This window comes from Muscardinus avellanarius (genome assembly GCF_963383645.1).
Source record: "Muscardinus avellanarius genome assembly, chromosome: 13".
NCBI classification, from domain to species: Eukaryota; Metazoa; Chordata; class Mammalia; order Rodentia; family Gliridae; genus Muscardinus; species Muscardinus avellanarius.
Genome location: NC_137799.1, coordinates 13,980,009 through 14,007,110, shown reverse-complemented (window position 1 = coordinate 14,007,110; position 27,102 = coordinate 13,980,009). Strand labels below are relative to the sequence as shown.

Here is a 27,102-nt window from a genome sequence, read left to right as displayed (position 1 = left end):
TCAGTCCATGTTAGGCCAGGTCCTGTCTGCAGAGCTCAGGGCACAGCGGCAGGAAACAAAGAACGAGAGAGCACAAAGGGACGGGGCAAGAGACATTTATACCTCCCAAGGCCACACCCCCAGCAACCCCCTCCCCCAGCCACACCCTTTTTGCCTACATCACCACCCAATGAACCCAAAACCCATCAATGGATTTCTCCTATGATGAGATTAGAACCCTCATAATTCAATTATTTCACTTCTGAACATTTGTGCATCCCAACACAGGAGCTCTACGGGGGACATTCTAATCCAAATCAATAGTCCACCCAAGAAGGGAATTTGAAAGTTGTATACTGTGCCCGTATCCTGCCTGAAATACCATGATTGTTTATGAAAGGTATCTTTAATAAGATACTTACAGATCAGCTTACAGAAAAAAAGAAGATATTTAAATGTCCAGAAAGTATATGAAGAAAACTACTATTTGGTCATCAGGGAGGTATAAATCAAAACCATAAAGCAATACAACTTTACACTTACCAGAACGTCTAAAATAAAAAAGTCAAACAATATTAAGTGTTGTCAATGATGCGGAACAATTACAACTCTTAGATGTTGTCAGTGAGATATAAATTACAACCACTTTGGAGTTTCATATAAGATGCCTGGTAACTTCTTATAAAGTTAAACATACACATATCACATGATCCAAAGATTCCACTCCTGAGTATTACACAAGAGAAAGACAACATGTATCTACAAAATGACTTGTATATGAAGAATCATGGCAGCTTTATTTGAACTTCCCCAAAGTGGATATAACCCTGATGCCATCGGTGGCTGAATGGTTAAACAAATTGTGGTATGCTCATACAATGGGAAGCCACTCAGCAATAAAAATACAAACAACAGATGCAGTAAGCACAGATGAATCGCAAGAGACCCAAGTAAATATATGACATGATCCATTTACATGAACTTCTTGACCTTGCAAAACCAACCTATAACGAGAATGCCAAGGAGCGGTTGCCTGGGAGAGGGATGGAGGGAGCTCACTGCAGAGGCACCGGGGACTTTGGGGGCAGTGGGCATGCTCCTCTTACTTATTACATTTTGAAGACAGTGGATCTTCTCTTAATTGGGCCCTGCATAATAGTTAGATATAAATTGTAGAGATGGGAAAGGAACACAATCCGCATAGCGAGAACAGGTTGAGCAGAGCCATGGAAGTAGAAAATTGGAGTGAGAATAGGGAACAGCTGAGACCTATTTTTTAAATTAACTTTATTGTAGCATAACTTGCATACAACAAAATGCACCCAGTTTAAGTTAATAGTTTGATGAATGCGGGGGCTACTGGGGGCTGAACTCGGGGGCATTCTTTTTTACTTTTTATTTTGAAATAGGGCCTCACAAGTTGCTGAGAATCTCCCTAAGTTTCTGAGGCTGGTCTTGAACCTGCAATCCTCCTGCATCAGTCTCCTGAGTAATGGGATTATAGGTGTGTGCCACCATGCCTGGCCAACCTTAAACAACACATGCACAGCCATGTGGCCACTCTCTTCTGGAGTGCTCCCTTCTAAAGTTGTTAAAGCTGACTTCCTGTTTGGTAAACCATAATTTTATTACAAGTTTTATGATTCAATATTGAAACCAAAACAATATAGAGGCCGGGGGTGGTGGCGCACGCTTGTAATCCCCACGCTTGGGAGGCGGAGCCAGGAGGATCACGCAGGTTCAAAGCCAGCCACGGTGGCCTAAGAGTCCCTGTTTCCAAATTTAAAAAAAGTATAAAAATGGGTCTGGGAGTGTAGCCTGGAGGTATAAGGGCTTCCAGGAACCCCAGTACCACCAAAACAAACAAACAAGCAAACAAAAAACAATATAGAGGCAATAAAATAAACTATGAAAACCACAGGCCCTGGAACTTGCTTTAGATTTAAAAATTGCTTCTTGAACAGGTCACTTAGTCGCTCACAGCCTCAGTTTCCTCGTTCACAAAATGGGGCTATTACTAAAACCAGTGTCACAAGATAGCTGTGGGGATTACAAGAAATAATGTTCAGCTCCCAGCAGAATGCCTACAACACAGTAGAGCCACAGAAAGGTATCGGCCTCATCAGGATTGCAGACATCTGTTGCCTAGTTACCCACAGTCCACAACTATGGTACGGCCAGAGGAACAGCAATGGCTGTCACGTGGTCCTAAATGAATCTGTTAAAGACTTAACCAAAATGGCAATTCTGAGTTCTGTTTCTCTACCGCTTCTGTGGTAAAGAAGCCCAAGTACTTAACATTCACACACACTTCTTTGGGATGAGATGGGCCACTGAGAACTGATTTGGGAACACATTTAAAGCCAGTCTCTTAAAAGGTGATCTCCCAGCTCGGTGTGGTGATATACATCTGTAATCCCAATACTTTGGAGGATGAGACAAGAGAATCCCAAGTTTTAGGCCAGCCTCAACAACCTAGTGAGGCCCTTGGCAACTTAGTGAGACCCTGTTTCAGAAAAAGTAAAATAGGGCTTGGGACATAGCTCAGAAGTAGAAGGTCCCTGGGTACAATTCTCAGTATTAAAAAACAAAACCAAAATTATATCATTTGCAAGAAGATGGAAAGCCCTGGAGAGCATCATGTTAAGTGAGATCAGCCAAGCACAGAAGAAGAAGATACACATGTTTCCTCTAATATGCCCAAACTAGAAAACACAAAGGATACCAGTGGGACTCCAGATATTAGAAGGGAAATACTAGCTAAGTTTTAACAGAAAGATAGGAGAGGAGAAAAACCGATCTTGATTAATGAGGGTCTATACCTGAACATGTGTAAAATTATGAATAAGACATGGTTAACCTGGACAACCATTGGTGGGAGGGGGAAAGAGAAAATGGGGGCGGGGGGGAGAGGGCACCAAATATAGTGTAAATGTATACTATCTATGTTCAATAAAAAAATTGTTAAAAAAAATAAATTAAAAAATTAATTAATTAAAAAAAAAAACCTATCCTCCCTCAGGTTGTGAAATCTGCTCCCTGGCCTTTAAGCAGAGCCTGACCCCAGTATTTCATAGGACTGAAAGCCAGAGAGACCCCAGCTCTAGGACTCTCCACATGGCCCCAATTCCATTTGTGGGCGCAGGGCTGCTCTCTCTCCCCAGCCCACCTGTGCTCTGACTCCATAATCCAGCTCCAGTCTCAGCTGTGGGTCAGGAGACTCTTCCTCAGTTTCCCTACCTGTAACCCACCCGTTGACTCTGCAATCTGCCCTGACAGCTGCAAGGGTGAGTCGCTCTTGATGTCAGGCTCAGCTTCCTGGGCCCCCCTGGCCCAGCTCCCGGCACCCGGGACAGTCACCAGCACAGTGGAATTCAAGGGTAATGGGACTGTGTGCCATCTACCTGAGCAACAAAGAGCTGGAACTCGTCGGGCAGGATCCAGGAGCGAGGGTAGAAGTTGTACTCCTCGGGGAAGAGATTCTGCATGATTCTCACCGCTCTGCTCAGGGTGATTTTACGCACCATCTCCGTCATGCCTGGAGAAGAGACGAGCTGTGAGGTTTGATCGACCGAGGCCCACCCGCAAAGCAGCCATTATTCAGGACTTACGCCTCAGCCCCAGCCCTTTTTCAGGTAGTGTTAAAATACAGGTATGCATTTTGGAAAAAGCTACCAAATTAATGAAAATACAAATTTTCCCCTTATAAAAGCAAAGTATCCATTTAAAAGGATGTATTTTCACCTACTATATTATTCTATTATTTGTCATCCCCACAGGCAGTAAGTGGAGCAGCGTCTATCCTGCACTTTGACCTTAATACTCTCTTTAATTTGGGGCCAACACACCCACCTCTGGGATGCCTTCCATCTTGTGCCCTCAGGAAGACGACCTAGTGGACTCTGGTGACAGTGTGAGAAGCTTAATTAAGCTGGTTTGCTTCATCTTGTGTGGGTATTAAAGATATAAAGTAGAAAACACACACCTTTCAGTATAAAATCTGTCTCCTTGAATCAAGGACAGGAAGTAGAAAGGATGTCATTGTATAATTTATAGTTGAAGGGGCCCAGGCAATCCACAGGAGTCCTTCAGTCAGAAGAGCTGGCATCGACATTGATCAGCTCTCAGTACTTTCCCCAGAAGGAACTGAAATGTCTCACTTTAAAAAATACTTAAAGCCAGGCGTGGTGGCTCACGCTTGTAATCCCACCATTCTGGAGGCTGAAGCCGGAGGATCACGGTTCGCAGACAACCTCAGCTACTTAGTGAGGCCCTCTGCAATTCAGTGAGGCCCAGTTTCAAAATAAAGAATAAAAATAGGGCAGGGGATATAGCTCAGAGGTCAAATGCCCCTGGGTTCCATCCCCAGACCCGCAAAAAAAAAAAAAAAAAAAAAAAAAAACAGGGTTAGGCTGGGCGTGGTAAGTGCATGCTTATAATCCCTGCACTTGAGAGGCAGAGACAGGTGGATCGCGCAGGTTTGAAGCCAGCCGCGCTGGCTTAAGAGACCCTGTTTCCAAATAAAAAAATATAAAATATAAAATAGGTCTGGGAGTGTAGCCCAGAGGTAGAAGGGCTTCAGACAATGTGCTGGGAGTACAGGAGGGCAGTTCAGAGGCTCCAGGAAGTTTTGTGAAAATCAGTATTTAATCAACTGAGCGATTCTATAATTCTATTTTTATTATTTTGTATGTATGTATGTATGTATGTATGTATGTATTTTGGTGCTCAGGATTGAACCCAGGAACATTCTACCTCTGAGCCACACCCCAACCCATTTATTTATTTATTTATTTATTTATCTATCTATTTGGTGGTACTGGAAATTAGATCAGAAAAGGGGCATTCTAACTCCAAGCTATACTTCAGCCCCTCCTTTTCTTGGAAATAGGGTCTTGCTAGGTTGCTGAGATTCTCATTAAGTTGCTGAGGTTGGTCTTTAAAAATGTGATCCTCCTGTCTCAGCCTCCCAAGTACTGGGATCACAGGTGTGCTCCACCATGCCTGGCTCCAATTGAGGTTTTTTTTTTTTTTTTTTTTTTTTTGGCAGGTCTGGGGATGGAACCCAGGGGCATTTGACCTCCAAACTACACCCCCTGCCCTATTTTTTATTCTTTATTTTGAAACCGGGTCTCACTGAGTTGCAGAGGTCTCACTAAGTAGCTGAGGCTATTCGCGAACTGCGATCCTCCCGTCTCAGCCTCCCGAATGCTGGGATGACAAGCGTGCCCACCGCGCCCAGCTCCAATTGAGGAATTCTGAATCTGCGGTGGTTCGCTTTGTAATGAGCATCCTTGACTCTCACCAGCTCACAGATCTGCTTCCAAGCTTTGTATCTCCAGGCAGTCCTCCCCCAAAAGCAGCCACCTTCAGCACACCTGTGGCCAGTGGCCCCCCATGCCTTCCTGCCCACCTCTGGCTATGGTGTCTCACCCTAGCCCTGACCAAATGCCTCTCTCCCTGTGGAGCACCCAGAAAGACCGCCACTTGCTATCAAAACCCTTTCCAGCTGGGCGTGGGGGCGCACCCTTGTAATCCCAGCATTTGGGAGGCTGAGACAGGAGGATCACGCGCGTACAGCATCAACTACTTAAGAGAGGCCCTTGCAACTCAGTGAGACCTGGTTTCAAAATAAAGAATAAAAACAGGGCTGGGTGTGTAGCTCGGAGGTAGAATGCCCCTGGGTTCCATCCCCAGCACCACAAAAAAAAAAAAAAAAAAAGTTTCTCCTCCATATCTAAGCTGTGTTCCCACCCAACACTGCCTGGGAATGAGGCATCCCAGCCTCTGCAGATGACCCGGGGACAGGTTTGGGGACCAGCGCACTACACCCCTGAGAAGAGTAGCTGGGTTTGTAGTGGAGCCAGGGCACAGTTCCCAGAATGAATGTGTGGGAGGGGTCCCTGGCAGCCCCCTGCCCCAGGCCCTGCCTCCTTCTCCAAGGGTGCAGCACCTCACCTGCCCCTTCCCACCCAAGACCTCCCTGGGCTCCGGACCATTCTGGTTTGAGGCAGAGGCTCTAGGTCTAACCCTCTGCTATAAGTCTGAGTTGACTTTGTGTCCCTTTGAGAAAAGGAAGCTTATCTGTGTTTTCCTGAGGCTCCACGCTTGTCCCCAAGTTTTGATGACACACCTTTCACTCCGGGTATGCTATATGGAGCTGAGCCGATGCCTTCCCTGTCGGGCCTTCCTCCTCCCTCCACACCTGCCCCAGTTCCCCGCCTGCCTAACCAAAAGGCTGGTGCTCCTGTGATTTAGGCCGTGCCTGGTTTCCTGCTCCCCTAGCAGGCTGTGTTGAGGCCACCTGCCTGCCTGGGGTTCTCAATAACCCCCACCCCCCATGGCCTGAGGTGGCAGCTCCCCTATGGCTTAGAAAACCCCTCACTCTGGTGGGGCCCTCAGACACCCAGGGCCTGCTCCTGCCGCTCCTGGGACCTGGCTTCTTCTGTGGCCATGCTGGAGCCTCAGGCCTGGCGGGGCTCAACCCACTGGAGTTACCAAGAGCGTGACAGACAGCTGAATCCTCGGGCTTGCCCACATAGCCCTAGTGAGCTGCATTTGGGGAGCTATTTAATCCAAGTATCTTTATAACAATAAGTGTGTGTGTGTGTGTGTGTGTGTGTGTGTGTGTGTGTGTTACAGAGGATTGAAGCCACACCCCCAGCCCTTTTTATTTATTCATTTATGTTTTGAAACAGGGTCTCACTCACTAAGTTGTTAAGAGTCTCTATGTTGCTGAGGTTGTCCTCAACCCTGCAATCCTCCTGTCTCAGCCTCCCAAGTACTGGGGTAACAAGGTGTGCATCACCATGCCTGGCTCTATAACAATAATTTTTTGATTAAAAAAAAAAAGTACAGCCGGGCATGGTGGCACACGCTTGTAATCCCAGCATTCGGGAGGCTGAGACTGGAGGATGGCAGTTCGCGGACAGCCTCAGCTATTTAGCGAGACCCTCTGCAACTCAGAGAGACCCGGTTTCAAAATAAAGAATAAAAAATAGGGCAGGGGTGTAGCTCGGAGGTAGAATGCCCCTGGGTTCCATCCCCAGACCCGCAAAAAAAAAAAAAAAAAAAAAAAAAAGTACAGCCACCAAACAATAAGTAAAAACTTTCGAGCCTGCCCTCTTCTGTACTTCCATTGCCACTGATGAATTCACCTTCTGCCTAAATATGGCAGCAGCCCCTTCCTCTCTCACCTCTCCACCTGCCTCCAATGTGACCCCTGACTGATCTTTCCATGACACAAGCTGACCCCCATTGTCCTCTGCTTTAAAAATGTCTCCGTGGCTCCCCGGCACCCTCAGGCTGTGACAGTGCTGTGCTCAGGTCCTGCCTAGCACTTCACAGACCCCTCATTTGACCTGCTTGAGCCAGCAGGGGCCACTTGCGCTCCAAGCCCACCACATCCCTGCCCAGCTCTGTTCTCCCCGTGACATGGGTCCAGGCCCACCCATCCCTGGAGGCTCAGTTCAAAGGACAATGCCACTTGCTCTGCCTCACCTAAGCCCCCAGTCAAGCCAGGTCAGGTTGAGTCCCATTGTTCCAAGCACTGCCCGCAGCTTAACACCTGGGCCAAGTTTACCCTCTTCTGCTTGCCTTTCTCCCAGAGCAGTGCGAAGCCAGCCACCCCCACAGAGGCCTGGCTGGAGCTCCCCACTCCCCAGCAGAAAGCCCCTGCCTGTGCTACCATACACCTCAGACCCTGAAACCCAGCAAAAGCTGTCATCTGCAAGTTGAAAATTGACCGTTTGGGACTTTCTCAAAACAACGATGTATCTAAATCATGCCATTTTTTTTCTAGAAAGTTTTAATTCATCAGTTGAGATGGAATAGCTTGTTTTGAATGTTTGAATGTTTTACACAAGCACAACAGTCCCTCCACACACATATCCAGGGCTTCCCGGCCTATTCAGCATGTAAGACACCTACACTTGTCTGACACATCCCCTAGAACTTCCTCTAAGCAGCATACCAGGCACAGGAAACTTGCGCTTGGAATGATGGGATACACAAGAGATAGAAGTAAGCGTGGACACAGCCGAGATCAAAGGGCTGGCCCTTCTAGAACCCTCTGCTGCAGAGATCACTGCACTCCACCGGGCGGAGGGTGTGGTGGTGCTGCTGCTCTGCCTGGAGGTTCCAGAGCCTGCTCTGTCATTACCGCTAATTAATTGTTAGTAAAGCGGAAAATTACATGTTCCAGTCACTGGCGTGTGGAGTATGGGATGGGGCAAACTTGCTTCTTCGGAATGAATATTCTTTCATTACCTTTAATAAAACTAGTCCTTCAGGAGTTCTTCTTTCTGTATTTCTAAATTGTTTTCCAAATATAGACCCAGAGTTCCTTGTCTCCCCTCTCAAGGGAGGCACGAGCACATGGCAAGACTGCGGAGGAAGCCTCTTCTGGTGACCCATGCTCAGGAACTCTATTTCCACTCAGACCTGCTCTCTTCCAGGCTGGGTTTGCCCATATCCCGGGTCCTTCCAGGGTATCCCAAAGGAGCCTACCCTGAGCAGCAAGACAGAGGACACCAAGCCGTCCCACTCAAGTCCTGTGCTGGAGCCCTGCCCACCAGAGTACTCTTCCCTAAGGAAACCCTGTCTATTTTATTTTATTTTATTTTATTTTATTTTATTTTATTTTATTTTCAGTACTGGAGATTGAACCCAGGGGCATTCTACCTCCAAGCTACACCCTCAGCCCCTTTTATTTTTTAGTTTGAAACGGGGTCTTGCTAAGTTGCTGAAGGAATTACAAGTATGCGCCACCCCCTCTCTCCTTCTTGAAGAACAAATTGAGCTTGGGTTAACTTTGTGCTTCTGTGTCCCTAGAAACCAAGAACCGTAGAATGTTAGCTGTGTTATTCGACAACAAAGCATAGAGTTAAAACGATCCCTGATTGTTCAATTGCATAAATATCCAGTAAGAAGCCGCGCTCTAGAAGTTCCCGAGTGTGGTGATCCTTCCTGCGGGGACCTCGGAAGCCCTGCTGTGGACAGCACGGAGAGATGCTGGCTCCTCTGGGGCACCTGAGCCAAGACGGACGGGGATGCTGTCTCTCTGCACCTAACTTTTCGACTTGAGGAGCCAGGGAGTCGCTTCTGGAACTCCTGCGGATATTCCACTGAAAGGAAGTGCCTGGCTCTGACTGGCTGGCAAGCCGTCTCCTGCCCTATTTCCTCCTGGGTGAATGTGAGCCAGGGTGGCCTATGGGGTGACCTTGTGAGTGTGTGTTTAAACCGAAGTCCCTTAGTAGATGTGGCGAAACTAGCCAGTGTGTAATATATGGATATTGGGTTTCCTGAGAGCTTTTCTTACAGGCATGGGGCAGAATGCCAAAGAAAAAAAAGGCAGCTGGTTCTCCCTGAATTCATACTAATATGTATTCATATTAGTATGAATACAAATATCATAATATGAGGATGAAACACCTTATATTTAGGCAACTACACTCTGCCACCATGTAAAAATGATAAGTATGATTCAAGTTGAGAAGGAAATACAGAAATATCTATTTATCTTGTTAAATGAGGGATGGTATTCGGGGTGATGTTCTTTTGAAATCATTTACTATTGTATTAGAATACGGTTTGTGCTTGTGCAGGGTGAGAGATTGGGCTCTGAGTCCATTTGTTTCTGCAATATATCATCAAAATAAGTGTGAGACCCTTTGACTGGAAACTTAACCACAGTCCCACAGTCCCATACCCTTAACCTCAAAAATAATGAACAATGCTGGGCGTGGTGGCACACGCTTGTAATCCCCGCGCTTGGGAGGCAGAGACAGGAGGATCGCGCAGGTTCGAAGCCAGCTGCGCGTGCTGGCTTAGGAGACCCTGTTTCCAAATAAAAATGTAAAAATAGGTCTGAGAGTGTAGCCCGGAGGTAGAAGGGCTTCCAGGAAACCCAGTACCACCAATAATAATAATAATAATAATAATAATAATAATAATAATAATAAACAATATTGATCATAGCAAAAGAATAAAAACAAAATTTAAAAAGCATATGTAAAAGCCAGGCATGGTGGTACAGCCCTGTAATCCCAGTACTTGGGAGGCTGACACAGTAGGACCACAGGTTTGTGGTCCAGCCTCAGCAACTTAGCAAGACCCTCTTTCAAAATAAAAAATAAAATTGGGCTGGTGGTGCAGCTCAGAGGTAGATGCCCCTGAGTTCAATCCTTAGTACCAAAAAAAGAAAGAAAAAAGGTAAGAAAAGAAAAGATAGACTCTGGGTGTGGAGTGAAGAAGGCTACCCTAATGTGCCAGCTCTGATAGGTTTTGTGGTGCTGAGTCTTCTTCTAGGATTAGTCCCACTAAGATAATGTCATCAGAGGTTGCCTACAACTTTATAGTACTTACTGTGGAGAGTGGTATACTTGGTTTTAAAAAACAGTACCTCAGCTGGGCATGGTGCCACATGCTTGTAATCCCTGTACTTGGGAGGCTGAGACAGGAGGATCACACAGGTTCAAAGCCAGCCTCAGCTACTTAGTGAGGCTCTCAGCAACTTAGTGAGACCCTGTCTCCAAATAAAGTGTAAAATAGGTCTGGGAGTATAGCCCAGAGGTAGAAAGCCCCTGAGTTCCACTCCTACTGCCACAAAAAAATAAATAAATAAATAATAAAAATAAAAATAAAAACAGTACCTCTATATATGATACTTAAAGAAAAGGGAAGCTGATACTTCATGTGTTACATATTCTGAGAATTTTTGAACTTTTGTTTCCTGCAAGAGAATATTCTATTTTTTTCATTTTGAAAATGAGGTCCCTTCATTTGACCCCTGTATTATGTCTATAACCCAATAAGTAAAAATCATGTTTTTCTGCCAGTAGGATTACAACAAGAAAGCCTGTCTTTAAGTCGGCAAAAGCTGGTCTGCAATCTTAAGCCCCTAGTGGTTTAAGTCCTGATTATCTCTGTGTTAACCTGCCTCCCAAGGTAATAGCAACAGAGCAGAGAACAGACAGCGATTCCCAATTAAGAGTTCTCAGGTTTGATCTCAAACCACGGTCGCATTTTTGTAGGAGAGTGTACTCAGAGACGCGGCCCTGGAAACGCTTTCAAAGACCAGCAATAACAGCGGATACCTGGAAACTTGTTCACTTGACCAGAGAATATGTCACTGTCGTGAAACGAAACTCCGTGCCAATAGATGTCACAAGGCAAGCGTCGGCCAAATGGGAACTAGAAGAAAGAGACAAAATGCAATTAAGAATAAGAGGAGCGGTGGCCATTATGTCAAATCCCTGACACCCGGCCTGCATCCCACGACTTAATCCTCAAAATAAGCACAAGACATCAGTGATGTGCTTCCCTGTTTTATGATAAAGATACAGATCCGGTCAGGCTTAGTAGCGCACACAGAGCAGCAGGGTTCTGATTCTATGTGGCAGATAATATATATACCACTAGATTTCCAAGCGCCATTTCATGTTAATCCTCATGCCTACCCTGTAAGTGATTATTATTCCTGTGATACTGATTAAAAACTTGGGCCTGAGAGAGATAATTTAACAATTTAACATGCTCTGGGTTACACAGAGCTGGTAAGGGGAGAAATTCAGATTTGAATCCAGGTCTATTCTAATTTCAAGCCCATACCACCCTTCTCTGAATATTGCATCTTCAACCCAACCCCAATAAACAGTCTCTGTATGTATGTATCTCCCCCCTACACACACGGACACACACACACACACACACACACACACACACACACACTCTACAAGGGAAGGGTATGTTCTTGATATCTAAAACAGTTCCAGGAACCCAATAAAGACTTTTTGAATTATCAAGTGAATAAGCCAAGAGTAGTCATCTGACTTAAGATGAGATCATCAGCCTCTGTCTTCCAGGAACGTGGAGCTGCCAGGCAGGCTCCGCTGGCCCCTGACCTGGGAGGGACAGAGAGCCCGAGCTGGGCAGCTGTCACGCGCTGTGCAGAGAGAAGCAGAGGCAGCCCCGGTGGCGCTGAGACAGAGGGAGGGAGCAGGTGTGGCGAGAAGGAAAGCCTAGCCCAGGGCTCCTGGAAGCACCGATGGGGCAACCTCAGCTCCTTGGGCCCAGACCCTCCTGCACCAGCTGCCCCCCTGCCCTCCCTCCGATGGATCTTGGGAGGGAGACAGCCTGCCTCCTGGGAACGTCTTCTTGATATTCTAAAATCCTCACTGGCACAAGCTTTAGTGTTTTAATGATTGGCAACCAGAAAATCCCTCGCTGAAACCAAAGGGCTTGTCTTTCCACTACACCCTGCCATCTCTTGACATTATTAACAAGTTCTGAGCTTACAGAAAGTGTTTTTTAGATCTGTAACTCAGATGACCTTGTTAAAGGGGAAAATCGAGCACACGCTGGTTCATATTAAGAACTTGCTCGTTAAAAGTCCAAATGAAGAGAAATACCAACGCACTAAACAAAATCTTTGTTTTTCCCATTGTGAGATTACAGTTAATCAGAACTTTTATCTACCCCAAGTGGAGGGGGTGAGTTCCAGGGGAAGAACATGGCATGACTAATAGAAGGTGACTCGGTGCTCTCCAGCACTCTAAATTAAAACGAAGGCAAACGCCCCAGCCCTTTAAATCAGCTATGTTATTTCACAGATGTGCCAGAGCCAGGCATATGCTCCACACCCCATTAGCATTAGCAACTTCCATCTAAACGTCACAGCGCTTCACTCATTTCCTTTGCGTCCAGTGGGCTGTAAGTGGTTTATTCAGTTGTCATCGATAAAAAGAGATATAATATATGTTATTTTCTCCCACCTGTTAAGTGCTAATATAGAGGAGAAATAACTCCAGCAGAGACGTTTCTCCCAAATGCAGGCAACCAGCATGTATCAAGAGCAAAAGCAGCTTTGTTGGCCCGTGGAGGGGCGACACACCTGCCCCTTGTCGTGGATAACTAATGACACTCTGCCAGCCTTCCTACTCCCTTTCGGTCCATACCACCCTCATGAGCACCAAATTGACCCTCATTCAGAAGAAGCTTTAGCTCAGTTTTGAGAAACCAACTATTTTTAAAAAAAAAAAAAAATGCCAACATCCAATAACTATTGTGCAAGGTGCTGGGAACACACTTTTAAATCGGTCCCAGGAATTCATAATCCCGCCTGGTAGTCTGCTTTGCCTCTAGCAACACAGTCAATGGTCAAGGACTGGAAGCTTTTCCTCTGGGATCAGGAACAAGCCTAGGATTCCCGCTCTCACCACATCTGTTCAACATAGGCTTAGCAGTTCCAACCAGAGCAACAGAAAAAAGAAAAAAGAAAAGACATCTACACTGGAAAGGAAAACGTAAAAATTCTATTTGTAGATGAGCTGATCTCCTATGCAGAAAGCCCTAAAGACTCCACAAAATACTTTAAAAATAATAAATGAATGCAGCAAATTTGCAGGATACAAAAATCAACACCAGGATGCAAACCTGTGTTCTTAAGCCCCTTAAGGCTGAGGAGCCACAGCGGCTCTCCTCTGTACCCTGCAGCTCTGGAAGCCACTCAGGTTTCCACGAAAGCTGACCCTGGTCCTCAGACCCTCTCCCCAACGCACCCCATCTTCTCAAGGTTCACACCAACCTTTCAGTTACCTGGGTTACAAATCTGGGCATTGTCTTTCCTTTTCTCCTCTTCAGACTTTTGGAAAAAGCACTGAGTTTAGGGTCAGAAGACCCAAGACTTCTAGGTTTCGCCATTCTTACACTCTGGCATTCCTGAACCATGACCCCTTAGCTAAACCTCTATGTCCCGTGGAGACTAAGATGAGAAAACCTGCAAGACAGTGATGAGAAGGAACCAAGATAAGAAAACAGAAATGCTTTGTGCACGCCACAGGGCAGCACCATAGGAGCTTACGCGTTCTTTCTTTTACTGCTTGGGTGCTGATTAAGGGCCCAGTGCGTGGCACGAGCTGGCTCAGGTACCGTAATACAGGGGGAGTGTGAGGTCCACCCGGGAGCGCAGGTTGACAGTCCTGCAGATGCATCACTACAAGCCACACAGAGGGTCTGAAAGGAAGTCCAGAGAGCAACGAGGCCACAGAGGGACCCACCCGCGCCTGATGACCGCACGTCCGCTTGCCCGGGACTGTTCCAGTGTACGTCTGTTGTGCCGCGTTATTATTAATAACGCCCCTGTTTACTTTCAAATCCATCCCAGTTTGGGCCACAGATTGTCATCCTGTTCCTGAGGAAAGGCTGTTGGAATTGAGATTGGAAGAAAGAAGAGGAGATGAGGGAGGAAGAGTGTTGGCACAGAGAGAACAAGGGTATAGAAGAGCCCAGGGACCAGAGCGGAAAGCTGAAGGAAGGTCGGGGCGGCTGACGCGCCCCCCCCCCAGAACAAGAGGAAGGTGGTGTGACATGAAGCTTCGGCAGAGCCGGCTCCCTCCCGCGGGGTTGACCCTGAGCCGGAGCTGGCCTGCAAGAGGGGAGGAGGACCCTAGTGAGTGTCCGAAAAAGAGAGACCAAGAGATAAGGAGAGGCTAAGAAGCCAACCGCTCGTCAGGTGCGGTGGCGCACACCTGTAAACCCAGTACTTGGGAGGCTAAGGCAGGAGGATCACAGGTCTGAGGACAGCCTCAGCAACGAAGCAAGCCTCTCAGCAGGGGGTATAGCTTGAAGGTAGAAAGTCCCTGGGTTCAACCCCCAGTACAAAAAAAAAAAAAACTGACCCCCCTTAGATTTAATGCCACAAAGAGCTTTGAGACCCTCTGAGCCTCCACCGAGCACCTTCCTGACCCCTCCCCCCGCACTCACTAGGCTTGTGGTTCTTCTGTGCTGTTATGTAACTATTCCGTGTCTCCCTTGTCTCCCTAATAGCACTGAGTTTCTAGGGCCAGGAACAATTGGCTATGCTTTCCCAGGCCTCCAGCGGTGTTAACCAGTTGTCCAGTGGGTCCTAGACCACAGGGAAATTGGAAGCCATAATCCTCAGACTCATCTGTGGCAGCTCCTCCCTCCTCAGCATCCCTGGTCGGCAAGCACTCCGGACTATCGCCCAACTTGTTTTCTACTCTTCTCCCTTAATCTCCACAGCTGCCACCTTGGTTGAGGCCTCCCCTGAGCCACCTGACACCGACAGTCAGGGAGATTCTGTGTTTCAATGCAGCTCTCACTGGGCTTGCAGCTCTCTGGTACCTTCTGACTAGAGGATGGAGGCTAACTCCCAGCCAGGCTTGAAGGATGCTTCGCAAAGCCCCTCGACCAGCCTGGCCAGCTGGAGCTGGGCCGCATCACCCCGCGCTAGGCCACCATCGCTGCCAGGTGAGTTTCGATACTTTGAGGATACAGCACTTTCCTGTCCTGTCACTCCATCTGCCTGGGATCTTGACCCCACGAAGCTGTTCCACCAGCTCTCCTCCTCGGTGGCCTCCATCACCGACACCCATCGCAGGTCACTCTGCAACACCTTGGCGAAGTCTGCCCGCCTCACTGCTGTGTGGACTCTCGGAGGACCAGGACAAACTTGCAGCCCTCTATGTACCTTCACACCAACTTGTCGGCACACCATGGACTTCGCTTTTAATCTTTCTGGGGGCAGGAATCCCCTTGTGATTTTTCCCAGAAAAGTGCACACACTTTTTCATATGATCTGAGGAGATGTGAAGACTCCCTGGAACCCTCGTTGTTCATAGACGTCCATTGCTAGCAGCATCTGCAGTAACGCTTCGCGGAAGAATGAACCTGGAAAGAGCAGCTACTCAAATGCACACTGACATCGCCAGTCCTCGAAGCTTACATTCGTACACTGCATGGTGCCACGTCTGTGTGCCTCACTGTACCCTCACCACAGTTTTATGTGAAAGGTAGAACTAACCCTATCTACAGACAAGGACACCGAAGCCTTGAGAGTAGAGGGCTGCCCCGAGGTGGAGCCAGTAGGAGCAGGACTGGGTCACATCCAGTCTGCCCGATTCCAAGACCCATGTACTAGCCACTTGTTGTGGTTTTAATGAGTGTCCCCCAAAAGTTGCAGGCTTGGTCCCCAAGGTTACTATCAGGATGGAGTGGAAGTTTTAAAAGGTGGGTCCTAGTGGAATGTCCTTAGATCACTGGGGTGTACCCTTGAAGGGGATTGCGGGATCCTGGCCCCTCCTGTCTCTCTCTGCTTCCTGGCTTCTGATATGAGCAATTTTTGCTCTGGAAAAGGCTCTCCACCATTGCTTTCCAGTGCTCTCACCAGAAGCTGAAAGCAACAAACTAGATCTTGGACTAGAACCTCCAAAACCATGACCTTAATAAACTTTTTCTTGTTATAAGCAAACTGCCTCTGATGTTTTGTTACAGTGACGCACAGCTGACTTAAGATGCCACTGCACAATACTTTGGACACTGCACATTACATTTGTATGTACAGTCACATGAAATACTGTACCTAGCCAGGCCTCACCATACACACCACCATCTTTGTCTTCATAATATACACCTGGGTAGACCCCAAGTCCCTCGAGGACTAAAAACACACTTGTAGATAGGCTCAAATGAGAACCATTAAATGTCCTTTGAGCATAATGGTCCTTAAGGAACCACGTTCAGGCCTCTCTTCTCATGGCCCAAAGAGCAAGTTCAAACACCACCCCGGGGATTTGGCTGAATGAAACTCCACGGTGAATGCTGATGAAAGCACTATTCACATTTCTGTAGTTTGTGAATGATTTTCTTCACAAAGCTTCTTTATGAAGAGAAAACCTTTCAAGTGACTAGGGATAAAAGTGGCAAATAAGCTTTGATGTGTGTGTGTGTGTGTGTGTGTGTGTGTGTGTGTGTGTAACACACTGACAGGGAAAATGATTCAACTGGTGCTTTAAGATGAGCAGTCGGAGGTACTCGGGGCACAAGGAGGATGTGGTGGTCAAAGCACCATGTTAGGATGAAGGAGACCCTGGATCAGGCCCCAACCCACCACACCCCAACCTGAGACCTCGACATGGAGACTGCTCCAAGCTTCAGCAGCTCATGCAAACCACAGCAGTAGAGCCTGCCCACCTCCTGGTGCTGCTGCGTGGACTCAGCTAGTGATGGGTGCTTGTTTTGAATATGGAATGCCCCCATAAATGCTCGTATGTTGAGAGCATGTCCCCAGTGCAGCAGGCTTCAGAGGGGGGCAGGGATGGAGGAAGGGGCTCACTGGGGACAGGGCCTTGAGGACTATTTCTGGCCCTCCCTCTTCCCCCTCCTCCTCCTCCTCCTCCTCCTCCTCCTCCTCTTCCTCCTTTCCTCTTCTTCTTCTTCTCCTCCTCCTCCTCCTCCTCCTCCTCCTCCTCCTCCTTCTTCTTCTTCTTCTTCTTCTTCTTCTTCTTCTTCTTTCTCTCTCTCTCTCTCTCTCTCTCTCTCTCTCTCTCTCTCTCTTCCTCTTTCCTTCCTGGCTGCCATAGGTGGAGCGGCTTTCTCGGCCACACCCCAACACCATGATGTTTCTGCCATGGAGCCAAACAACCATGGGCCGAACCTCTGAAACTTGAGCCAAAATGAGTTTTTCTCTTCTAAGTCGCTCTTGCTGAGTTTTCGGTTACAGCGATGGAAAATCTGACTAACACAATGGGAAAGCACTTTCTAAATAGTGAAATGCTGTTGTACATGGCAGGTTGCTATTTTTAGTGCCCAAGGAACTTTGATTTTAAAAGATGCCCACCCAGTACTGAACATCATTAGAACAGCTCTCAAGGAAGCACCCTGTGGCGCACCCCCCAGAAGCCTTTTGTGACGCCTCGGCAGAGGCCACAGATCCTGCCCACGTTCCCTCTGCACTCTGTTGATGCTGAGTGCTGCCATCACCTTGAAGGACACTTTCCTTCACACAACTGCCTCCTCCGCCAGACAGAATGCTCCAGGGTTAGAGACATTCCATTCTTCTTTCTGCCTTCCCCTCCACCGGTACATTTGGGTCAGCATCCTGTAAGGTGGTCTCCAGTGATCCCCGCCTCCTGGAATCCTACCTCTGTGAGTCTTCTCCCACATTGTCACGGGCGTGGTCTATATGGCCAACATACAGGGAAAGAGATGGCTGTCATTTCTGACATTAGGCTATCTTTATAAGAAGGCTGTGGCTTCTATTTTGGCTTCTCTCCTTCTGTCTCTGCCCCTGTGTCTTTCCTTCCTTTCCTTCTCCCCCAGCTCTCTCTGGGAATGCCTAGGGAGAGGCCCACGCATAAGAAGTAGACTCCTCAGGCCAAAGCCTCGTGAGTGAGCCCAGAAGAGAGCCTTCAGTCCCAGTTAAGTTTTCGAGTCTGTGGCTGGCCAACAGCCTGCTGCAGCCTTCGGAGGGAGCCTGCAGCAGAGCCTCCCCTAAACTTTCAGAAACCCTGTGAAATGGTAGGTGTGTGTGGTCTTAAGTTGCAAAGTGCTGGGGAATTTGGTACACAGAAATAGATAACGAATGCACCGTTTCCATCTCGGAAGAAAGATCATGGAGCCACAAAGCATTCTGGGGATGAAGGGATTTAAAACCAATATTTAATAGAATGAGTGTAATGCTTGCTTGCTATTTATGGAGCACTTAATTGTGTGGCAGGAATCATACATATGCCTGCAGGGTGAGGCGCATGACTGAAGAAAGCTGTTCACCTTGTGGCAAGGAGGCAGAGAGACCGGGTGCCCACATCCCCTTCCAGGACACGCCCCAAATGCCTAACACTGTCCACTAGGCCCCACCTCTTAAAGGTCCCACCCCCCCATTAGCACCAAGAACTGTTCACACCTAGGGGACCAAGGGGAACCAAGGGGACCGTGCTATTCACACTTAGGGGAACATTCCAGAACCAAACTACAGCCCTACCAAATCCTGAACGCAGCTCTGTCTGCCAACTGTGAGCAGAGCAAAAGAAAGTAAGAAAGTGAGCCCTCTCAAGCCCGAGAGAAGGAAGCCATCTCTGCTATTCTGCGACTCACATCTCATCCTAAGGCACTGCTGTCCTTGGGGCAGCTGAAAAGGGCCACAGGAAGAGTCCAGGCTCCCGCCTGCCTACAGGAAATGGAGACATGGGAAAAGGCGTCCTGATGCCGATGGAGACCAGACAGCTTCCCGATGGCTGCACTGCTGGTGAGGCCACTGGGACCCTCAGCAAGAACATTGAGATCAACTTGATGAGGTCAACGGCCCTGAGCACTGTGCCTGGCTCCCGCGCCTGGGGTGCATAGGCTCAAACAAGGCTGGTTTCCTGCTTCCCTGTTCTTTCCCACCACTCTTCACCCACACATATTGACTGACAAGATATTTTTTGAAAAACAAAGCCTCACTAGACATGGTGGTGCGCACCTGTAATCCTAGTACTTGGGAGGCTGAGACAGGAGGATTACAGGCTTGAGGCCAGTCTCAGCAACCAAGCAAGACCCTTTCTCAAAATAAAAAATGAAAAGTTTTCAGTGGTAGTGTACCCCTGGATTCAATCCCCATTACTGCAAAAATGAATGAATGAATGAGTTAATTTTTTTAAATCCCCCATGTGTACATCTCTGTTACCCAATGAGCTGGCCACAGGGGTGTTTTCCAGGCCTAGCCCAAGGTTAGATATGCACTCGGGTTATTAAACCCATGCAGGTCTTGGGGAGTAGGCCGCTAACCTCTGGGGAGAGCCCGTCCTTACGCAAAAGTTCCTTGCCTTGAGTTGAGAACCTGGATTCAGATCTCAGCCCTGCCACCTGCAGAGGGCCTTGGTTTCGTCATCCAAGGAAGATGGGCAGCACTCATGCCTCTTGGGGGGTGTTGTAAAGATGAAAAAACAACCACGTGGTGAAAGAACAGTTGTGCACAAGGGGCCCAGCACACAGTAGGAACTAAATTAGTCCAATTAGGGAACGTGGAGAGCAGGGCTCCTGGATTGTTCTTCACTAATTAAGTCCCTTGGTGAGAGGCGGAGAGGAAGAGTCCCCAGCTGTGCCTGATGACAGAGAAAGCAGAGGCTGGCCCTCCACAAACACACCCCGAAACAGGAGCTAGGCTGGGGCCAGCTGCGGGGACAGATATGCAAAGCATCCTGTGTGCCAAAGGGCTGTGTAGGCGCTCCCCCTCCCCAAGCAGCAGCAAGGTTTTTGTTCAAGGTGAAGACAGTGCACCCAGAGGGCCCCTGGAGCTGGGCACATGGCTGGGAGTTGGGGAGGAGGCTATGCCAGGAAGAGATGAAGGAGAGTCGTCTGAGGGAAGAGCAGGTGAGAGGCAGGGGAGTGTCCAGAGAGCAGAAGTACTATGCCCAGAGCCCAGGGTGCTGAAAGACAAGGCTGGAGAAGCCCAGCGGCCACGCTCACCATGCAGGGCTCCCGGGGCAGGCTAAGGAGCCTGAACTTGATTCTGCAGGTGGAGGAAAGCCACGGGGAGTGCTCAAGCAGGGCTATGACAGACCCCGAGGGAAAGGAGAGCAGATTGGAGAGGAGAGGCTGCTGATCCGTGGAGAAGCTGGCCAGCTGGGAGAAGGGGAGGGGACAACATGGCCACCGGCACTGGAAGGTGTGCCCTGGGAGGAGGGGGGCCAGCCTGGGATCCTTGCACTTGACAGAGGCCCCTTCTCATAATCCCATGGCTGGCACTGCCATCACCTCTGCTGGGCTCTGGTCCTTGGGATGCTGCAGGACAGCATCCCACAGGGCTGATGAGCGCTCCGAGGAGCCTTCCAATTTAATAAAGGCGCCGTCTGGCTCCAGTGGGTTTCCTGGGAACATGATAATTACTCATCCTCTAATAGAGCCAATAAATATATCAAGAGGATACGTAATTAACAACCTTTTGCTGGAAACTAGCAATTTTTGTGATCTATGAAGATTCTCTTCCCTGTTCACTCCTCCATTATTGCAGACAGAGCTGGGAACCCCAGGCAAGCATGCCATTCGTCGCTAAGTTAATCACCCAAGCATGTTGTATTTTTTATTAAATCCGTACATTATCATCGACTCCTATGGATTACAGCCAGGAGAGGCCTGTCCTCTGCCTTGCTTCCGATTCTCATCCCAAGACTCTTAATGAAATCAAAATTGGTATCACACAAATTAACTCTGGGGGAAAGCCCTGTTAGCAGGAGGAGAGGCAGCCTCGCTCTGGGGCATCTCTGCACCACGGCAGCCTCCTTCACATTTACTCTGCTGTCTGCTTCTCCGTCCATGGAGGACCTTATTGGCCGCCATTCTATTAAGGCAGAGAAAAAGAAAAACGTCACGAACTTCTAAAGTGATTTACCTCTTGGCTTGCAGTTTTAATTAAGATTCCAGTTTATTTAGCAGATAGCTCTGGAAAGATGAGATACCAATTTAGCACCGTGTTCTCTTCCCACTCTCCAATTCATGAGCGCGACACAAACAGCCAAAGCATTGCGTGAAATGACTCTTGCTCCTTCCATCATGATTCGGCCCAGGAAAAAAGAGCCCCAGTATCAATTATCAATTATAAATTAACTCCATTATGCTCTACAAGATTATCAACAGTCAACTCCCTGTTCTCTACTCCCTGCCACAGTAAATTGTATCAATTCGCTACCAGGTCTCAAATTACCTAGGCTCTTCCCCATCAAGACTTTAAATGTGTTTACTAACTGAAATGGAAGCAAAGCAAATCAGGTCTCCATCTCTGCAGTACTCCAACCGAGGAAACGCTTCCTCTGAAGTCACACCTGAGTCCTAGTGGGACAGTTCACCCCCAGCTAACCAGAAGCCCAGGCCAAGTCAGTGTTTTCCCTAGTAACAGTGGCTCATTGGGAGGTTGTGAGCCAATCCGTCTCTTCCCCACCCAGGCAAGCCGCGTGTGAGCCCTGCAGTGTGCCCGGGGAATGCTGGGAATTCAGGAATCCAGTCCATGAACTAGCTGAGGACACTCACGGGCCGCCACAGGCTGGTTTCTGCTTCTCTGCAACGTACTTTCCATTCTGCAGATCTGCAGAGGTCTGCTCTCCTGTCCTGCAATGCACAATAATTTGTGCTGACTCTACAGCACCCCATGTTTTCAAAGGAATGTCCTCGAGGGAAAGAGGTTTTCCAGAAGACTAACTAGATAAGGGCAGTTGGTCTCTGTTCTCCTGGATTCATTTGTTCCCCCTGATCCTCTAAAACCAGCCTGCATCTCCCAGAAACATGCCTTTGCCATGCCATGCAATTCCATGTTGAAAAAAATGAATATTGTTATACCAGTTATTTCTATAATAAAAATGGTGGCTACTAGTCTGTGTTGTGTACTTTACAGGTGTCATTTCAACTCACCTTCACAACGACACTATGAAATAGATTATTTCCATTTTATAGATGAAGAAGCTGAAACTCAAAGCAATTAGAGAACGTAGACTCTGGAGGTGCATTCACTCAGCAGGAGAGCAAGAAGCAGAACCAACTCTTCTAAGTCCTTAGTCCCCAGAGAACAAGCCCAGGAGAAACGGATGAGGTTTCCTTACCTACCACCGAATTCCAGCGACGGTAGGTTATACTAAGGACCTAGGCTGTTTTTTGTGGGGCAAAAGAGGCAAGGGTGCCTGAGGGCAGGGAGCTCTCCAGGGTGCTGAATGCCTCTGCCGCGGACCTGCATCTTCTGCAGGAGCCTCCTCCTGGCCTCGCTTCCTGGTTTCAGTGGCCAACAGAGCCATTAATGGAATGGATTAGAGTGCTGGGAGGGGGGTGTGCCTGATACAGGTAGCGTTAGAGGTCCTGAGCTTCAGAGGGCCAGGGGGCATCCGATTGGAGCTGCCCTGTTGGAAATGCAGGCACGGGAGTCTAGAGAAGTCAAAAGAGGTGAAGGTGTGTGTCATGGAGGGGCCACTTCTCTCCACATCCACAGATCCCTGTGCTGGACTCTGCCTGGGAGCGAGAGCGTGCGGTGCTCGTCTTCTGTGCCTGCCTTATTTCACTTAACATAATAAGCTCCAGTTCTAGCCCTATTGTCCCAAACGACAGGGTTGGACTTTTTTATTTTTTATGGCTGAATAGTACTCTCCTGTGTGTTTGTTCCACACTTTATCTGCTCACAAGGTTGAGCCTTGGGTTTCCACTTCTTGGCTATCATGAGCAGGGCTGCAATAAATGTGGGAGAGCAGAGGTTTCTTCAGCATACTAATTTCATTCCCTTTGAATATATACCCACAGTGGGATTGCTGGATCGTGTGCTGGTTCTATTTTTAATATTGTGAGGAACTCTCATACTGGTTTCCATAATGGCTGTGCTACTTTAGACTCCCATTAACAGTATGCAGGGATTTGGGGAAGACTATTTCCTCAAATAAATTTATTTGAATCTGTAAATAAATATCTTTACCACTCCCCAGTGCCCATTACCCCAATAGAAAGAAGTGACAAAGTTTTCAAGGGAAAAAAAGAAACAGATCTGCCATAGGTGAAAGGATTCCTGTTAGGTAAGGTCATGCCCCCTCCTACTTGGAGGGAAAGCTTCACCCTATCAATTGAGGGGTCACTCAGGAAGGCCTGGGCTTCGTTTTAGTCTTTCAGACCATAGAACCTACAGACCCACTTAATGGGATATTTATAAACATGCCTGTCCTCCAGGTGGTAAGAGAGATACTGAAAAAACACATTGATTCTCCAGTTCCAGTCCCACCTCCGCTCTGTACCCTTCTACTCGCCCTATGTAAGAGTAGCCATGTGCTTTTATTAACTTTGTCGCTCATTCAAGCTAAAATTATGAGTCAACTCAAAGTCGGGCACTAGGGGAACTGAATGAGGAGGAAGGCATGGTCCCTGTCTTTAGAATGGCGAACCTGTAAACAAATCAGGATGCAAAGTACTAACTCTTCTAATAGCTGTGGGTCAAAGGACCAGGGGAGCATGAAGCAGGGTTGAGCTATTTTACTGGGGTTGGGGGAGAGTGTGGTTTGGAAGAACTCCCCTGGGGAAAGAAAGAAAGAAAAAAGAAAGAGAGAAAGAAAGAAAGAAAGAAAGAAAGAACAAAAGAAAGAAAGGAGGAAGGGAGGGAGGAAGGAAAGAAGGGAGGGAGGGAGGAAGGAAAGAAGGGAGGGAGGGAGGAAGGAAAGAAGGGAGGGAGGGAGAGGGGGTAGTGGGGGAAGGAAAACTAGCCCAGCACAGCCCATGTACAAAGGCACAGGCACACAAGGGAGTGTGATTACGCATTTCTCCCAGGCAGAAACATCTTAAATATAAATATCTCTATAGTGCCGGTGTCTGGCCTGGTGCCAGGGAAGGAGTAAGCTGGTAATAGGTGTGGAGAAATGAAGGGCAGGGAGCTCAGTGGGGAGGGAATTCAGCAGGACAAAGGGGCCCTACTAAAGACTGGGGTCTGGGTGGACCCAGAATCCAGAAAATGCAAAACAAATCTTAATGTGAATCTGCTCAGGGCACGGCAGCCATTGGGGTTGGTCCTTCGTGTCTCCAGCCAAGGGTTGATAATAACTGAGGGGTCCATCTCTGTGCAGTGAACAAGGAGCGAGGCAGCCGTGGGAAAGGAGACTGGCCGCACCAGAGGCCAGGACAGGGCGGTGGCTCATTCCCATCTGGGAAAGCGTCGGCTCCACTGTGAAGAATTTTGAAAGGACAGTAAGAGAGGGGTTGGAGTCTACGGACATCTTCATCAGACTTTGGAATCTCGTTTGGTTTCTTTTCTTTTCTTTTCTTTTCCTTTTTGGCATGAGGGACAACACAGAGCCATTCTACCACTGAGTTAACCCCCCAGCCTGATTTTATTTCTTATTTGGAAACAGGGTCTCATTAAGTTGTGGAGGGTCTCACTAAGTTTTTGAGGCTGGCTTCAAACCTGGGATCCTCCTGTCTCAGCCTCCCAAGAACCGGGTTACAAGCAGTGCCACCATGCCTGGCTCCTCTTTTGGTTTCTGATGTGGAACTATACTATCAGGTTCCCTCTTGTTCTTTTAAAGCTCCACCCAGCCAAGAGCTGTGGCCCAACCATGGCTTGCACTGGTGCCTTGGGATGAAAGTTGATTTTCTGCTAAGTATTTAAGCAATATCTTTCACTTTGCTTAATGAACTCAGAACAAACTGATTGATGACCTGGCTCGGCTGGCAGTGGCAGGCATTTCCCAGATGACCAGATAACGAGGCAGCTACACTGGGTGTGTGTCACCCCGGGGCAGTGGACAGGTCTGTGGTAGCAGAGCCAGGCCACGCATGGCTTCCCGCCAGCCTCCCCGGCATGCAAGCCAGTTTAACCATCCCCAGACTTCCACACTGGGATAAATCTGGTGCTTTTCTAGTGTATACTGAAGAAGACACTGGCCAGTTAGGTTACCTTAGGAAAAATCTGTAGTATGGAAAATAGCGATTCATAGAAACATTGTAGAATTAATAATGAAACCAAGAGTCTAGTCCTAATTAATTCATCTGCACGACTGTAATCCCAGTACTTTGGAGGCTGAGACAGGAGAATCGGAGGTCCAAAGTCAGCCTCAGAAACTTAGCAAGGCTTGACCGGGCGTGGTGGCGCACGCTTGTAATCCCCGCGCTTGGGAGGCGGAGACAGGAGGATCGTGCTGGTTCGGAGCCAGTTTCTCTGGCTTAAGAGACCCTGCTTCCAAATAAAAAAAATATATATATATATATATATATATATATATATATATATATATATATATATAATAGGTCTGGGAGTGTAGCCCGGAGATAGAAGGGCTACCAGGAACCCCAGTACCACCAAAAAAAAAAAAAAGAAAGAAAGAAAAAGAAAAGAAACTTAGCAAGGCTCTCAGCACCTTAGTGAGATCCTGTTCCAAATGAAAAATAAAATAGGGCTGAGGTGTAGCTTGGCAGTAAACTGCTCCAGGGTTCAATTACCAGTAACACACACACACACACACACACACACACACACACACACACAAACTATCTGTATGGACCTTATTTCCCAATGAGGTTCTATTCACAGATACCAGCTAGGCCTTGGACATATCTTTTTTTTTTTTTTTTTTTTTTGCGGGTCTGGGGATGGAACCCAGGGGCATTTGACCTCTGAGCTACAACCCCTGCCCAATTTTTTGTTCTTTCTTTTGAAACCGGGTCTCACTGAGTTTCAGAGGGCCTCACTAAGTAGTTGAGGCTGTCCGCGAACCGTGATCCTCCAGTCTCAGCCTCCCAAATGCTGGGATTATAAGCGTGCACCACCACACCCAGCTTGGACATATCTTTTGAGGAGGACACAATTCAACCCCCACACATAAATTGATTTCTGCCCACTGCTATTGATGAAATTTAGGTACTTTTCAAGTTTTCCCCACTACAAAGAGCACTGCAGTAAACGTTTCCATTGTGTCTTTTTGTGCACATGGACAAGAATTTCTCTAGAAGGGAAATTGTTTCAGTCACAGAATATATACATCCTTGGCTTCACTAAATATTTTGCTATATATTTATTGGTATGTGAGTGTGCATGGTACTGGGTATTGAACCCAGGACCTCCACATGGTAGGCAAGAGCTCTCTACCCAGTCTTTTAAAATTTTTACTTCAAGACAGGATCCCACTGGATTTCCCAGGCTGGCCTTGAGCTCACCCTCCTCCTGCCTTCCAAGATTGCTTAACGTTTTTGCCAGTCTAATGGATGTAAAACGGTATCTTGCTGTTGATTTAATTTACATATTAATGATTAAGTGAGATTGCATTGTTTTTCCAATGTCTCTTGGACAGTTTGGTTTCCTCCTTGAATATCTTGTAAAAACTCGATAGTTCTCTGTGTGGACCACCCATGGACTTTTGAGAAGTAGTGAGATGCTAATGTAGTGCTAGTGGGGTGGGATCCAGGAATCAATGTTTAAAAGCTTGCCAGGAGACTCTGAAGACAACCCCAGTGGGACAGGGCCGCAGGGAGGACCACTGTGTTTAATGTAGTAACCAAGCTTACTGGCAGTTGGTTTTATACCCTCAGAGTGTGCTCAGGGGCTCTAGCTCATACAAAACCTTAAGTCCGCATTGATTAGAGGATGCTACCCACCTTCTCCAGAGAGCCACCCATACAAGAGCCCTCTGGGGAAATTTCTCCCAGCCTCTTCCTCCTCCAGCTAGGGAAACCTGGACTTCTCTCAAACATCTATGATTATACCTAATGGGCATTGTGACTTACAACTTAGCACAGTTCTGGTACATTTTCCTTGGGTAAACAGAAATCTCCAAATCTATGTCCTATCATAAAGACATGAAAGATACTTATATAACACACATCCACATAGTAACCTAG

The 27,102-nt window shown here is 47.7% G+C and overlaps 1 protein-coding gene across 1 annotated transcript in view; it reads right to left on the bottom strand.

Annotated features, from left to right (window-relative positions):
• The window catches only part of TTLL11 (tubulin tyrosine ligase like 11), a gene marked incomplete at both ends in the record, with an annotated part of 246,200 nt that overhangs the window by 191,034 nt on the left and 28,064 nt on the right, over positions 1–27,102 (bottom strand). Inside the window, 2 exon segments of the mRNA XM_080708899.1 lie at positions 3,384–3,517; positions 11,076–11,172. Coding sequence (XP_080565025.1) covers positions 3,384–3,517; positions 11,076–11,172 — 231 coding nt within the window.